We start from the raw sequence: 15,292 nt of genomic DNA, 5'->3' as shown, positions 1-15,292 counted from the left end.
GTAAAAGGTCCTCCTGTTGGTGGGATCTTGCTGTGCACCAATCGAATGTCGCGTCTCCTCCATTCGAGCAGTGAGTGAACTCCAAGAAGAGGAGTTGGTTGTGTGCGACGTGTTTCGGGAGGCCCTGAGACGGTGAAAGGCCCTGTATCACTGCACATCCTCTCTTTCCTCTCCCTCCTTTCCTCCCCAGAGCCAGACGAGCAATGTCCGTCTGAGGACAAACTCTCGAAGGTGTGCGAGATGAAGATTGGGAAATCGTGCATGGCGGACACGGATTGTGACGCCTCCCACACCTGCTGCAACGCTGGCTGCGGCAAGAAATGTATCCCTACGTTCTTCACAGGAGGTGAGAGGCTACAGGGCTCGTCAAAAGGTCACACACTCGGTCAGTCCTGGTTCACTGACTCGAGCCGAGGGTGGGGGGATTGGGGACTGAGGCTCACACACACACACACACACACACACACACACACACAGGGCACAAAAGGCCCAGGATCAGTGGGAACAGGAGAAATAGGAGCAGGAGTAGGCCATTCGGCCCCTCGTCCCTGCTCCGCCATTCAATCAGATCATGGCTGGTCTTCGACCTCAACTCCACTTTCCCCGCCCGATCCCCACATCCCTCGATTCCAAAAATCTATCGATCGCAGCCTTGAGTGTTCTCAACGACTGAGCATCCACAGCCCTCTGGGGTAGAGAATTCCAAAGATTCACCACCCTCTGAGTGAAGAAATTCCTCCTCATCTCAGTCTTGAATGGCCGACCTCCTTATCCTGAGACTGTGCCCCCTCGTTCTGGACTCTCCAGCTGGAGGAAACAGCCTCTCAGCATCGACCCTGTCAAACCCCCTCAGAATCTCATCTGTTTCAATGAGATCACCTCTCAATCTTCTCAACTCCAGAGAGTCTCGGCCCATTCGACTCAATCTCTCCTCATAGGACAACCCTCTCATCCCAGGAATCAATCTAGTGAACCTTCGTTACACCCCCTCGAAGGCGAGTATCTCCTTCCTTAGATAAGGAGACCAAAACTGTACACAGTACTCCAGGTGAGGTCTCACCAAAGCCCTGGACAATTGTAGTAAGACTTCCTTACTCTTGTGCACCAACCCTTTTAAAAAAGCATTTGGACAGTTACATGGGTAAGATGGGTATAGAGGGATCTGGGCCAAGTGCAGGCAATTGGGACCAGCTTAGTGGTATAGACTGGGCGACATGGACATGTTGGGCCGAAGGGCCTGTTTCCATGTTGTAAACTTCTATGATTCTATCACCCCCCTTGCAATAAACGCTAACTAATCACTTGCCTTCCTGATTGCTTGCTGTACCTGCAGGTTAAGTTTCTGTGATTCATGTGCGAGGACACCTCAATCTCTCTCAATACCAACCTTTCTTCGTCTCTCACCTGTTGGAAAATATTCTGTTTCTCTGTTCTTCCCACCAAAGTGAATAACCTCACATTTCCCCACATTATACTCCATCTGCCACCTTCTCTCCCACTCACTTCCGTCTGTCTCCCTTTGCAGAATCTTTGCGTCCCCCTCACAACTTACTTTCCCACCGAGCAAACTTGGATTCATTACACTCGGTCCCTTCATCTGAATCATTAATATCGATTGTAAATAGCTGAGGCCCGAGCACTGATCCTTGTGATACCCCACTAGTTACAGCCTGACTACCTGAGAATAACCCGTTTATCCCAACTCTCTGTTTTCTGTCCCTGACCCAATCCTCAATCCACACGAATATATTCCCCCCAAACCCATGAGCCCGAGTCCAGTGCAACAACCTCGTGTGTGGCACCTCATCGAACAGTCCCAGACAGAGAGCAGGAGAGATCCAGGATCCATCCCCGGCCTGGACCCAGTGAGCTGATCTCCCCCCGTGTGGTGGGGTTCACATATGGACCCTGGGGGTGAGGGGGACACAGATTCCAGTGGAGAGGGAGCGTGTGTGAGAGGGTGGGGGGTTATCAGTCATGCAGCAGGCTCAAGTTCCCATGGACCTGGGGAGGGGAGGGGAGGGGAGGGGAGGAGCGGAGGTGAGGGGGAGGGGAGCGGAGGGGAGGGGAGGAGATGGGAGGGGAGCGGAGGGGAGGGGAGGGGAGGGGAGGGGAGTGGATGTGAACAGAGGGGAGTGGAGGTGAGGGGAGCGGAGGTGAGGGGAGCGGAGGTGAGGGGAGGGTAGTGGAGGTGAGGGGAGCGGAGGTGAGGGGAGGGGAGCGGAGGTGAGGGGAGCCGAGGTGAGGGGAGCAGAGGTGAGGGGAGGGGAGGTGAGGGGAGCCGAGGTGAGGGGAGGGGAGCGGAGAAGTGGTGAGGAGAGAGGAGAGGAGGAGAGGGGAGCCGAGGTGAGGGGAGGGGAGCGGAGGTGAGGGGAGCCGAGGTGAGGGGAGGGGAGCGGAGGTGAGGGGAGCCGAGGTGAGGGGAGCAGAGGTGAGGGGAGGGGAGGTGAGGGGAGCCGAGGTGAGGGGAGCGGAGGTGAGGGGAGGGGAGTGGAGGGTAGCGGAGGTGAGGGGAGCCGAGGTGAGGGTAGCGGAGGTGAGGGGAGGGGAGCGGAGGGTAGCGGAGGTGAGGGGAGCCGAGGTGAGGGGAGGGGAGCGGAGGTGAGGGTTGCGGAGGTGAGGGGAGCCGAGGTGAGGGTTGCGGAGGTGAGGGGAGCCGAGGTGAGGGAAGGGGAGCGGAGGTGAGGGTTGCGGAGGTGAGGGGAGCCGAGGTGAGGGTAGCGGAGGTGTGGGTTGTGGAGGTGAGGGTTGCGGAGGTGAGGGTTGCGGAGGTGAGGGGAGCCGAGGTGAGGGTTGCGGAGGTGAGGGGAGCCGAGGTGAGGGGAGTGGAGGTGAGGGGAGCGGAGGTGAGGGGAGCCGAGGTGAGGGTTGCGGAGGTGAGGGGAGCCGAGGTGAGGGTTGCGGAGGTGAGGGGAGCCGAGGTGAAGGGAGCCGAGGTGAGGGTTGCGGAGGTGAGGGGAGCCGAGGTGAGGGTAGCGGAGGTGAGGGGAGCCGAGGTGAGGGTTGCGGAGGTGAGGGGAGGGGAGGTGAGGGGAGCCGAGGTGAGGGGAGTGGAGGTGAGGGGAGGGGAGCGGAGGTGAGGGGAGCCGAGGTGAGGGGAGTGGAGGTGAGGGGAGGGGAGGAGAGGGGAGTGGAGGTGAGGGGAGCCGAGGTGAGGGTAGCGGAGGTGAGGGGAGCCGAGGTGAGGGGAGTGGAGGTGAGGGGAGCCGAGGTGAGGGGAGCCGAGGTGAGGGGAGCCGAGGTGAGGGGAGGGGAGGTGAGGGGAGGGGAGTGGAGAAGTGCCCCCACTGAGGTGGGGAACACTGAATGATTCTGCCCCCTGGTGTCTTTCAGAGAACAGAACGTGTCCATCCCACAGACAACTGACCATGATGTGCGACATGAAGCTGGGGGACGATTGCGAGAGTGACGGGGACTGTGACATCTGGCAGATGTGCTGCAAAGCCAGCTGTGGGAAGAAATGCATCCCATCATTCATCAGAAAAGGTGAGCAACCCCCAAACTCCAGCACATGAGGCCTCCTCAAACAGCCCCCCCGACGGGCACAGGGGGGAATAAGAGAACTCAGTGTGGGTCTCAGTGTTTGATGGGACAGTGCAGAGGGAGCTTTACTCTGTATCTAACCCTGTACCTGCCCTGGGAGTGTTTGATGGACAGTGTAGAGGGAGCTTTACTCTGTATCTAACCCTGTACCTGACCCTGGGAGTGTTTGATGGGACAGTGTAGAGGGAGCTTTACTCTGTATCTAACCCTGTACCTGCCCTGGGAGTGTTTGATGGGACAGTGTAGAGGGAGCTTTACTCTGTATCTAACCCTGTACCTGACCCTGGGAGTGTTTGATGGGACAGTGTAGAGGGAGCTTTACTCTGTATCTAACCCTGTACCTGACCCTGGGAGTGTTTGATGGGACAGTGTAGAGGGAGCTTTACTCTGTATCTAACCCTGTATCTGACCCTGGGAGTGTTTGATGGGACAGTGTAGAGGGAGCTTTACTCTGTATCTAACCCTGTACCTGACCCTGGGAGTGTTTGATGGGACAGTGTAGAGGGAGCTTTACTCTGTATCTAACCCTGTACCTGTCCTGGGAGTGTTTGATGGGACAGTGCAGAGGGAGCTTTACTCTGTATCTAACCCTGTACCTGACCCTGGGAGTGTTTGATGGGACAGTGTAGAGGGAGCTTTACTCTGTATCTAACCCTGGACCTGACCCTGGGAGTGTTTGATGGGACGGTGTAGAGGGAGCCTTACTCTGTATCTCACCCTGTACCTGACCCTGGTAGTGTTTGATGGGACAGTGCAGAGGGAGCTTTACTCTGTATCTAACCCTGGACCTGCCCTGGGAGTGTTTGATGGGACAGTGTGGAGGGAGCTTTACTCTGTATCTAACCCTGTACCTGCCCTGGGAGTGTTTGATGGGACAGTGTAGAGGGAGCTTTACTCTGTATCTAACCCTGTACCTGCCCTGGGTGTGTTTGATGGGACAGTGTAGAAGGAGCTTTACTCTGTATCTAACCCTGTACCTGCCCTGGGAGTGTTTGACGGGACAGTGTAGAGGGAGCTTTACTCTGTATCTAACCCTGTACCTGCCCTGGGAGTGTTTGATGGGACGGTGTAGAGGGAGCTTTACTCTGTATCTAACCCTGTACCTGCCCTGGGAGTGTTTGATGGGACGGTGTAGAGGGAGCTTTACTCTGTATCTAACCCTGTACCTGTCCCTGGGAGTGTTTGACGGGACAGTGTAGAGGGAGCTTTACTCTGTATCTAACCCTGTACCTGCCCTGGGAGTGTTTGATGGGACAGTGTAGAGGGAGCTTTACTCTGTATCTAACCCTGTACCTGGCCCTGGGAGTGTTTGATGGACAGTGTAGAGGGAGCTTTACTCTGTATCTAACCCTGTACCTGCCCTGGGAGTGTTTGATGGGACAGTGTAGAGGGAGCTTTACTCTGTATCTAACCCTGTACCTGACCCTGGGAGTGTTTGATGGGACGGTGTAGAGGGAGCTTTACTCTGTATCTAACCCTGTACCTGACCCTGGGAGTGTTTGATGGGACAGTGTTGAGGGATCTTTACTCTGTATCTAACCCTGTACCTGACCCTGGGAGTGTTTGATGGGACAGTGTAGAGGGATCTTTACTCTGTATCTAACCCTGTACCTGACCCTGGGAGTGTTTGATGGGACAGTGTAGAGGGATCTTTACTCTGTATCTAACCCTGTACCTGCCCTGGGAGTGTTTGATGGGACAGTGTAGAGGGAGCTTTACTCTGTATCTAACCCTGTACCTGACCCTGGGAGTGTTTGATGGGACAGTGTAGAGGGATCTTTACTCTGTATCTAACCCTGTACCTGCCCTGGGAGTGTTTGATGGGACAGTGTAGAGGGAGCTTTACTCTGTATCTAACCCTGTACCTGACCCTGGGAGTGTTTGATGGGACGGTGTAGAGGGAGCTTTACTCTGTATCTAACCCTGTACCTGCCCTGGGAGTGTTTGATGGGACAGTGTAGAGGGAGCTTTACTCTGTATCTAACCCTGTACCTGCCCTGGGAGTGTTTGACGGGACGGTGTAGAGTGAACTTTACTCTGTATTTGAGTTGTGTCTGAAACTTCCCTTCTCAACAATTTGACTAATTCTGAACTCTGATTCTGATTTTTTCAGTGAAACAGAGGAAGTGCCCGGAACTTCCCAAAGTCTCATTTCTCTGTCACAAGAATCACAGCCAGTCGTGTGAGGAGAACGATGATTGCAGCTCAAATAAACAGTGCTGTGAGATTGGATGTGGGAAAAAATGTCTCCACTCATTCACATCCCGTAAGGACCAAACCTCAGGGAGGGGCAGTGGGAAACGGGCGGGATTCTGGTCCCAGGGTCCAGGGAATCTGTGTCTGTGTGTGACGGGGTAGTGTCTGTGTGTGACGGGGTAGTGTCTGTGTGTGACGGGGTAGTGTCTGTGTGTGACGGGGTGTCTGTGTGTGACGGGGTAGTGTCTGTGTGTGACGGGGTAGTGTCTGTGTGTGACGGGGTAGTGTCTGTGTGTGACGGGGTAGTGTCTGTGTGTGACGGGGTAGTGTCTGTGTGTGACGGGGTAGTGTCTGTGTGTGACGGGGTAGTGTCTGTGTGTGACGGGGTAGTGTCTGTGTGTGACGGGGTAGTGTCTGTGTGTGACGGGGTAGTGTCTGTGTGTGACGGGGTAGTGTCTGTGTGTGACGGGGTAGTGTCTGTGTGTGACGGGGTAGTGTCTGTGTGTGACGGGGTAGTGTCTGTGTGTGACGGGGTAGTGTCTGTTTGTGACGGGGTAGTGTCTGTGTGTGACGGGGTAGTGTCTGTGTGTGACGGGGAGTGTGATTGAATCCTGAGACCCTCCTACTCGGTGTTCCTCAGGACGGTGGTGGGCGGGACAGTTCACTCAGTCACCTATCAGTGAGGGAATGGTTTGAACCATTGTGGGAATTCCCGTGGGGAACCCCCATCACTTCCTCCTCCTGTCTAAACTGACCCTGACATCAGATTGTTGGATTTCCAGATGGGAAACCCGGAGAGTGCTCCCCACCGAACAGGCTGAGCTACGTCTGCAATTCGACCATGGGGAGTCCGTGCGAGGACGAGAGTGACTGTGGGAGGTGGCAGACATGCTGCGACACACACTGTGGGCCCAGATGTGTCTTTAAGAGATTCAGAGGAGGTGAGTACAAGGATCGAGGGGGATGACAGTCTGCAATCTGTGTTCACACAAAGCCCGAGCTCCCGAACTCACTGCGCAATGGGCTTTACTCTGTATCTAACCCTGTACCTGACCCTGGGAGTGTTTGATGGGACAGTGTAGAGGGAGCTTTACTCTGTATCTAACCCTGTACCTGCCCTGGGAGTGTTTGATGGGACAGTGTAGAGGGAGCTTTACTCTGTATCTAACCCTGTACCTGCCCTGCGAGTGTTTGATGGGACAGTGTAGAGGGAGCTTTACTCTGGATCTAACCCTGTACCTGCCCTGGGAGTGTTTGATGGGACAGTGTAGAGGGAGCTTTACTCTCTATCTAACCCTGTACCTGCCCTGGGAGTGTTTGATGGGACAGTGTAGAGGGAGCTTTACTCTGTATCTAACCCTGTACCTGCCCTGGGAGTGTTTGATGGGACAGTGTAGAGGGAGCTTTACTCTGTATCTAACCCTGTACCTGCCCTGCGAGTGTTTGATGGGACAGTGTAGAGGGAGCTTTACTCTGGATCTAACCCTGTACCTGCCCTGGGAGTGTTTGATGGGACAGTGTAGAGGGAGCTTTACTCTCTATCTAACCCTGTACCTGCCCTGGGAGTGTTTGATGGAACAGTGTAGAGGGAGCTTTACTCTGTATCTCACCCTGTACCTGCCCTGGGAGTGTTTGGTGGGACAGTTTAGAGGGAGCTTTACTCTGTATCTAACCCTGTACCTGGGAGTGTTTGATGGGACAGTGTAGAGGGAGTTTTACTCTGTATCTAACCCTGTACCTGCCCTGGGAGTGTTTGATGGGACAGTGTAGAGGGAGCTTTACTCTGTATCTCACCCTGTACCTGGGAGTGTTTGATGGACAGTGTAGAGGGAGCTTTACTCTGTATCTCACCCTGTACCTGGGAGTGTTTGATGGACAGTGTAGAGGGAGCTTTACTCTGTATCTCACCCTGTACCTGCCCTGGGAGTGTTTGATGGGACAGTGTAGAGGGAGCTTTACTCTGTATCTGACCCTGTACCTGGCCCTGGGAGTGTTTGATGGGACAGTGTAGAGGGAGTTTTACTCTGTATCTAACCCTGTACCTGACCCTGGGAGTGTTTGATGGGACAGTGTAGAGGGAGCTTTACTCTGTATCTAACCCTGTACCTGGCCCTGGGAGTGTTTGATGGGACAGTGTAGAGGGAGTTTTACTCTGTATCTAACCCTGTACCTGCCCTGGGAGTGTTTGACGGGACGGTGCAGAGGGAGCTTTACTCTGTATCTAACCCTGTACCGACCCTGGGAGTGTTTGATGGGACAGTGTAGAGGGAGCTTTACTCTGTATCTAACCCTGTACCTGCCCTGTGAGTGTTTGATGGGACAGTGTAGAGGGAGCTTTACTCTGTATCTAACCCTGTACCTGCCCTGGGAGTGTTTGATGGGACAGTGTAGAGGGAGCTTTACTCTGTATCTAAACCTGTACCTCCCCTGGGAGTGTTTGATGGGACAGTGTGGAGGGAGCTTTACTCTGTATCTAACCCTGTACCTGACCCTGGGAGTGTTTGATGGGACAGTGTAGAGGGAGCTTTACTCTGTATCTCACCCTGTACCTGCCCTGGGAGTGTTTGATGGGACAGTGTCGAGGGAGCTTTACTCTGTATCTCACCCTGTACCTGCCCTGTGAGTGTTTGATGGGACAGTGTAGAGGGAGCTTTACACTGTATCTCACCCTGTACCTGCCCTGGGAGTGTTTGATGGGACAGTGTAGAGGGAGCTTTACTCTGTATCTAAACCTGCACCTGCCCTGGGAGTGTTTGACGGGACAGTGTAGAGGGAGCTTTACTCTGTATCTAACCCTGTACCTGCCCTGGGAGTGTTTGATGGGACAGTGTAGAGGGAGCTTTACTCTGTATCTAACCCTGTCCCTGCCCTGGGAGTGTTTGATGGGACAGTGTAGAGGGAGCTTTACTCTGTATCCAACCCTGTACCTGCCCTGGGAGTGTTTGATGGGACAGTGTAGATCGAGCTTTACTCTGTATCTAACCCTGTTCCTGCCCTGGGAGTGTTTGATGGGACAGTGTAGAGGGAGCTTTACTCTGTATCTAACCCTGTACCTGCCCTGGGAGTGTTTGATGGGACAGTGTAGAGGGAGCTTTACTCTGTATCTAACCCTGTCCCTGCCCTGGGAGTGTTTGATGGGACAGTGTAGAGGGAGCTTTACTCTGTATCGAACCCTGTACCTGCCCTGGGAGTGTTTGATGGGACAGTGTAGAGGGAGCTTTACTCTGTATCTAACCCTGTCCCTGCCCTGGGAGTGTTTGATGGGACAGTGTAGAGGGAGCTTTACTCTGTATCTAACCTTGTACCTGACCCTGGGAGTGTTTGATGGGACAGTGTAGAGGGAGCTTTACTCTGTATCTAACCCTGTACCTGCCCTGGGAGTGTTTGATGGGACAGTGTAGAGGGAGCTTTACTCTGTATCTAACCCTGTACCTGCCCTGGGAGTGTTTGACGGGACAGTGTAGAGGGAGCTTTACTCTGTATCTAACCCTGTACCTGCCCTGGGAGTGTTTGATGGGACAGTGTAGAGGGAGCTTTACTCTGTATCTAACCCTGTCCCTGCCCTGGGAGTGTTTGATGGGACAGTGTAGAGGGAGCTTTACTCTGTATCGAACCCTGTACCTGCCCTGGGAGTGTTTGATGGGACAGTGTAGAGGGAGCTTTACTCTGTATCTAACCCTGTCCCTGCCCTGGGAGTGTTTGATGGGACAGTGTAGAGGGAGCTTTACTCTGTATCTAACCTTGTACCTGACCCTGGGAGTGTTTGATGGGACAGTGTAGAGGGAGCTTTACTCTGTATCTAACCCTGTACCTGCCCTGGGAGTGTTTGATGGGACAGTGTAGAGGGAGCTTTACTCTGTATCTAACCCTGTACCTGCCCTGGGAGTGTTTGACGGGACAGTGCAGAGGGAGCTTTACTCTGTATCTAACCCTGTACCTGCCCTGGGAGTGTTTGATGGGACAGTGCAGAGGGAGCTTTACTCTGTATCTAACCCTGTACCTGCCCTGGGAGTGTTTGATGGGACAGTGTAGAGGGAGCTTTACTCTGTATCTAACCCTGTACCTGCCCTGGGAGTGTTTGACGGGACAGTGTAGAGGGAGCTTTACTCTGTATCTAACCCGTGTTGTACCCTCTCTCTCTCTCTCTGTGTCCTGTAGACGATGGGAACTGCCCTCACCCGGCCCTGCTCTCCCGTGTCTGTAACTCGACCTTCGGAAAGCTGTGTGAGACGGACAGAGACTGCAGTGGATCCCAGACTTGCTGCGACACCGTCTGTAACAAACGATGTGTCCTGTCCTTCGGGAACTTCAATGGAGGCAGCTCGTGGAACAAAGACGGGAAATCGTCGACAGGTCTGTACAGCACCCCCTCATCCCCCTCTGTCTGGGTCTGTGTTTGACCCCAGGTCCCAGAGGGTGAAAGGTCAGTGTCTGACCCTGTGACCCCACTCCCCCTCGGTTTCAGGCTGGAGCAGGCTGTGTTTGGCAGTGTGTCCGTCCTTCTGGTTGTTTAATGGTCGTGGGTGTTGCAGGTTTGAAGAGACCCTCTTTGTGAGGGGTCTCTCTCTCTCTCTCTCTCTCTCTCACTCTCTCCATCTCTGTCTCGCTCTCTCTCTCTCTCCTGTCTCTCTCTCTCTCTCTCACTCTCTCCATCTCTGTCTCGCTCTCTCTCTCTCTCCTGTCTCTCTCTCTCTCTCTCCATCTCTGTCTCGCTCTCTCTCTCTCTCTCCTCTCTCTCTCTCTCTCTCTCTCACTCTCCATCTATGTCTCGCTCTCTCTCTCTCTCCTCTCTCTCTCTCTCTCCATCTCTGTCTCGCTCTCTCTCTCTCTCCTCTCTCTCTCTCTCTCCATCTCTCTCTCTCTCTCTCTCTCACTCCCCCTCTCTGTCTCTCCATCTCTCTCGCCCACTCCCTCCCCTCTCTCTGTCCCTCTCTCTCCCTCTCTTTCTCTCTCACTCCCCCTCCCTCTCTCTCTCCATCTCTCTCTCCCCCTCCCTCCCCTCTCTCTGTCTTTCTCTGTCCCTCCCTCTCTCTATCTCTCTCTCTCACACACACCCTCTCTGTCTCCCTTCCTCCCTTTTTCTCTCTCCATCTCTGTCTCTCCCCTCTCTCTCTCTCACACCCCCTCTCTCTCTCTCTCATTCTCACTCTCTCTCTCTCTCACTCCATCTCTGTCTCTCTCTTTCTGTCTCTTTCTGTCTGTCTGTCTGTCTCTGTCTCTCTGTCTCTGTCTCTCCCACTCTGTCTCTCTCTCCCTCTCTCCCTCTCCCTCTCTCTCTCCCTCTTTCCCTCTCTCACTCCCTCTCTCCCTCTCTCTGTTCCCCCCTCTCTCCCTCTCCCCCTCTCTCTCCCGCACTCTCTCCGAAGCCTTAATTCTCTCCCTCATGTAACCACCCCTAACTCAAACCCTTCTTTTCTCAGAGAGGACTGTCCAGAATTGCCCGGAAGCCTCCAGACTGGAGCGAGTGTGTCAGATGAACCACAGAGAGCCGTGCGAGGGGGAGGAGGATTGTGGGGACTGGAAGCAATGCTGCAAGACACCATGTGGATACAGATGCGTCCATTCCTTCCTGGGGCAAGGACAGAGTGCGGCAGTCTCGGGTAAAAGCACACAGACAGTCTGCCCCGAAAATTACCAACTGTGTCTCAACAAAGATACACCTGGGAATGAGAGATCTCTGGTCTGTAGAGGGGTCTGAGACTGATGGGTCTCTGGTCTGTAGAGGGGTCTGAGACTGATGGGTCTCTGGTCTGTCGGGGGGTCTGAGACTGATGGGTCTCTGGTCTGTAGAGGGGTCTGAGACTGATGGGTCTCTGGTCTATCGGGGGGTCTGAGACTGATGGGTCTCTGGTCTGTCGGGGGGTCTGAGACTGATGGGTCTCTGGTCTGTAGAGGGGTCTGAGACTGATGGGTCTCTGGTCTGTCGGGGGGTCTGAGACTGATGGGTCTCTGGTCTGTAGAGGGGTCTGAGACTGATGGGTCTCTGGTCTATCGGGGGGTCTGAGACTGATGGGTCTCTGGTCTGTCGGGGGGTCTGAGACTGATGGGTCTCTGGTCTGTCGGGGGGTCTGAGACTGATGGGTCTCTGGTCTGTAGAGGGGTCTGAGACTGATGGGTCTCTGGTCTGTAGAGGGGTCTGAGACTGATGGGTCTCTGGTCTGTCGGGGGGTCTGAGACTGATGGGTCTCTGGTCTGTAGAGGGGTCTGAGACTGATGGGTCTCTGGTCTGTAGAGGGGTCTGAGACTGATGGGTCTCTGGTCTGTCGGGGGGTCTGAGACTGATGGGTCTCTGGTCTGTAGAGGGGTCTGAGACTGATGGGTCTCTGGTCTGTAGAGGGGTCTGAGACTGATGGGTCTCTGGTCTGTCGGGGGGTCTGAGACTGATGGGTCTCTGGTCTGTCGGGGGGTCTGAGACTGATGGGTCTCTGGTCTGTAGAGGGGTCTGAGACTGATGGGTCTCTGGTCTGTAGAGGGGTCTAAGACTGATGGGTCTCTGGTCTGTAGAGGGGTCTGAGACTGATGGGTCTCTGGTCTGTAGAGGGGTCTGAGACTGATGGGTCTCTGGTCTGTCGGGGGGTCTGAGACTGATGGGTCTCTGGTCTGTTGGGGGGTCTGAGACTGATGGGTCTCTGGTCTGTAGAGGGGTCTGAGACTGATGGGTCTCTGGTCTGTAGAGGGGTCTGAGACTGATGGGTCTCTGGTCTTAGAGGGGTCTGAGACTGATGGGTCTCTGGTCTGTAGAGGGGTCTGAGACTGATGGGTCTCTGGTCTGTAGAGGGGTCTGAGACTGATGGGTCTCTGGTCTGTCGGGGGGTCTGAGACTGATGGGTCTCTGGTCTGTCGGGGGTTCTGAGACTGATGGGTCTCTGGTCTGTAGAGGGGTCTGAGACTGATGGGTCTCTGGTCTGTCGGGGGGTCTGAGACTGATGGGTCTCTGGTCTGTCGGGGGGTCTGAGACTGATGGGTCTCTGGTCTGTAGAGGGGTCTGAGACTGATGGGTCTCTGGCCTGTAGAGGGGTCTGAGACTGATGGGTCTCTGGTCTGTAGAGGGGTCTGAGACTGATGGGTCTCTGGTCTGTAGAGGGGTCTGAGACTGATGGGTCTCTGGTCTGTCGGGGGGTCTGAGACTGATGGGTCTCTGGTCTGTCGGGGGGTCTGAGACTGATGGGTCTCTGGTCTGTCGGGGGGTCTGAGACTGATGGGTCTCTGGTCTGTCGGGGGGTCTGAGAATGATGGGTCTCTGGTCTGTAGAGGGGTCTGAGACTGATGGGTCTCTGGTCTGTCGGGGGGTCTGAGACTGATGGGTCTCTGGTCTGTAGAGGGGTCTGAGACTGATGGGTCTCTGGTCTGTAGAGGGGTCTGAGACTGATGGGTCTCTGGTCTGTCGGGGGGTCTGAGACTGATGGGTCTCTGGTCTGTCGGGGGGTCTGAGACTGATGGGTCTCTGGTCTGTCGGGGGGTCTGAGAATGATGGGTCTCTGGTCTGTAGAGGGGTCTGAGACTGATGGGTCTCTGGTCTGTCGGGGGGTCTGAGACTGATGGGTCTCTGGTCTGTAGAGGGGTCTGAGACTGATGGGTCTCTGGTCTGTAGAGGGGTCTGAGACTGATGGGTCTCTGGTCTGTCGGGCGGTCTGAGACTGATGGGTCTCTGGTCTGTCGGGGGGTCTGAGACTGATGGGTCTCTGGTCTGTCGGGTGGTCTGACACTGGTAATCCTCTGCTCTCAGTATCCCAGAGGTGGGTCCAGTATTCCCGGTGAGCTGTGCTGAGGCCTCGATCTCACCTATTCCCAAACTCTGCCTCTTCTTTTCCAGATCTGAAGGCTGGTGAGTGCCCTGCTCCCAGTCGCTTGGCCTTGATGTGTGAGCTGAAGTACGGGGAGCTGTGTGAGGATGACGATGATTGCTATGCCTGGCAGACCTGCTGCAACACACCCTGCGGGAGGAGATGTGTCCATTCCTTCAGGGGCAAGAGTGAGTTCCCCATCAGACCTTCCCCATCGCCCGATGATGAGGGCGGAGAAGGACCGGGGGGTGAGGGGAGGAGGGGGGGCAGTGAGTTCCAGATTAGAGGCAACAAACAGACCGGTCTCTCACAGTCTGTTCGGACACTGACCATTGACCCTTTGGGACCTGGGGTCAAATTCAGCCCCAGACAGAGGGCATGAAGGAGTCCTCTCTCTGATGGGGGTCTGGGTGAGCAGACTCCTCTCTCTCTCTGATGGGGGTCTGGGTGAGGAGATTCCTCTCTCTCTCTGATGGGGGTCTGGGTGAGGAGACTCCTCTCTCTCTCTGATGGGGGTCTGGGTGAGGAGACTCCTCTCTCTCTCTGATGGGGGTCTGGGTGAGGAGACTCCTCTCCCTCTGATGGGGGTCTGGGTGAGGAGACTCCTCTCTCTCTCTGATGGGGGTCTGGGTGAGGAGACTCCTCTCTCTCTCTGATGGGGGTCTGTGTGAGGAGACTCCTCTCCCTCTAATGGGGGTCTGGGTGAGGAGACTCCACTCTCCCTCTGATGGGGGTCTGTGTGAGGAGACTCCTCTCTCTCTGATGGGGGTCTGGGTGAGGAGACTCCTCTCTCTCTCTGATGGGGGTCTGGGTGAGGAGACTCCTCTCCCTCTGATGGGGGTCTGGGTTGGAGACTGATGCTCCTGTTTAGCCTCAGTTCCATCAGGAGTGGGGATTTTGGGATCAATCGGTGAGGGACCTAGAATGAATCTCTCCTTTTTACAGGTGGTGAAGGCTGCCCAGAATCTTCGAGACTCACCAATGTCTGTACGATGAGTTTCAACACCCAGTGCACGAACGACAGCAGCTGTGAGGGGTGGCAGACATGTTGCGATACCAGCTGTGGAAACAGATGTGTGCCCAAGTTCCTCAGCAGACGTAAGAAACCCCTCAACCAGGAAACACCTGGACAGGACGTGACCCATTCAGAGAGAGCACGATGGAGCAGGACACAGGGGGGCAAATACTTAATGTCCGACAGCAGAGAGACCTTTACTCTGGATCTAACCCTGTACCTGACCCTGGGAGTGTTTGATGGGACAGTGTAGAGGGAGCTTTACTCTGGATCTAACCCTGTACCTGACCCTGGGAGTGTTTGATGGGACAGTGTAGAGGGAGCTTTACTCTGTATCTGACCCTGTACCTGCCCTGGGAGTGTTTGATGGGACAGTGTAGAGGGAGCTTTACTCTGTATCTAACCCTGTACCTGCCCTGGGAGTGTTTGATGGGACAGTGTAGAGGGAGCTTTACTCTGTATCTAACCCTGTACCTGACCTGGGAGTGTTTGATGGGACAGTGTAGAGGGAGCTTTACTCTGTATCTAACCCTGTACCTGCCCTGGGAGTGTTTGATGGGACAGTGTAGAGGGAGCTTTACTCTGTATCTAAACTTGTACCTGCCCTGGGCGTGTTTGATGGACAGTGTAGAAGGAGCTTTACTCTGTATCTAACCCTGTACCTGGCCCTGGGAGTGTTTGACGGGACAGTGTAGAGGGAGCTTTACTCTGTATCTAACCCTGTACCTGACCCTGGGAGTGTTTGATGGGACAG

General features: G+C 54.9%; 1 protein-coding gene across 1 annotated transcript in view; it reads left to right on the top strand.

Moving 5' to 3' along the window:
* The first annotated feature begins 45 nt into the window (after positions 1–45).
* The window catches only part of LOC137316292 (multiple epidermal growth factor-like domains protein 6), a 49,533-nt gene continuing 34,286 nt past the window's right edge, over positions 46–15,292 (top strand). The window contains exons 1-9 of the mRNA XM_067980361.1: positions 46–70; positions 191–346; positions 3,334–3,486; positions 5,657–5,809; positions 6,522–6,680; positions 9,898–10,092; positions 11,160–11,339; positions 13,553–13,711; positions 14,469–14,621. Of these exons, the coding sequence (XP_067836462.1) occupies positions 46–70; positions 191–346; positions 3,334–3,486; positions 5,657–5,809; positions 6,522–6,680; positions 9,898–10,092; positions 11,160–11,339; positions 13,553–13,711; positions 14,469–14,621 (1,333 nt within the window). The remainder of the gene's footprint in view (positions 71–190; positions 347–3,333; positions 3,487–5,656; positions 5,810–6,521; positions 6,681–9,897; positions 10,093–11,159; positions 11,340–13,552; positions 13,712–14,468; positions 14,622–15,292) is intronic.

This window comes from Heptranchias perlo, unplaced genomic scaffold, assembly GCF_035084215.1.
Source record: "Heptranchias perlo isolate sHepPer1 unplaced genomic scaffold, sHepPer1.hap1 HAP1_SCAFFOLD_580, whole genome shotgun sequence".
In the NCBI taxonomy this organism is placed as follows: domain Eukaryota; kingdom Metazoa; phylum Chordata; class Chondrichthyes; order Hexanchiformes; family Hexanchidae; genus Heptranchias; species Heptranchias perlo.
The sequence above is the reverse complement of the archived record's forward strand: the minus strand, read 5'-3'. Positions and strand labels throughout refer to the sequence as shown.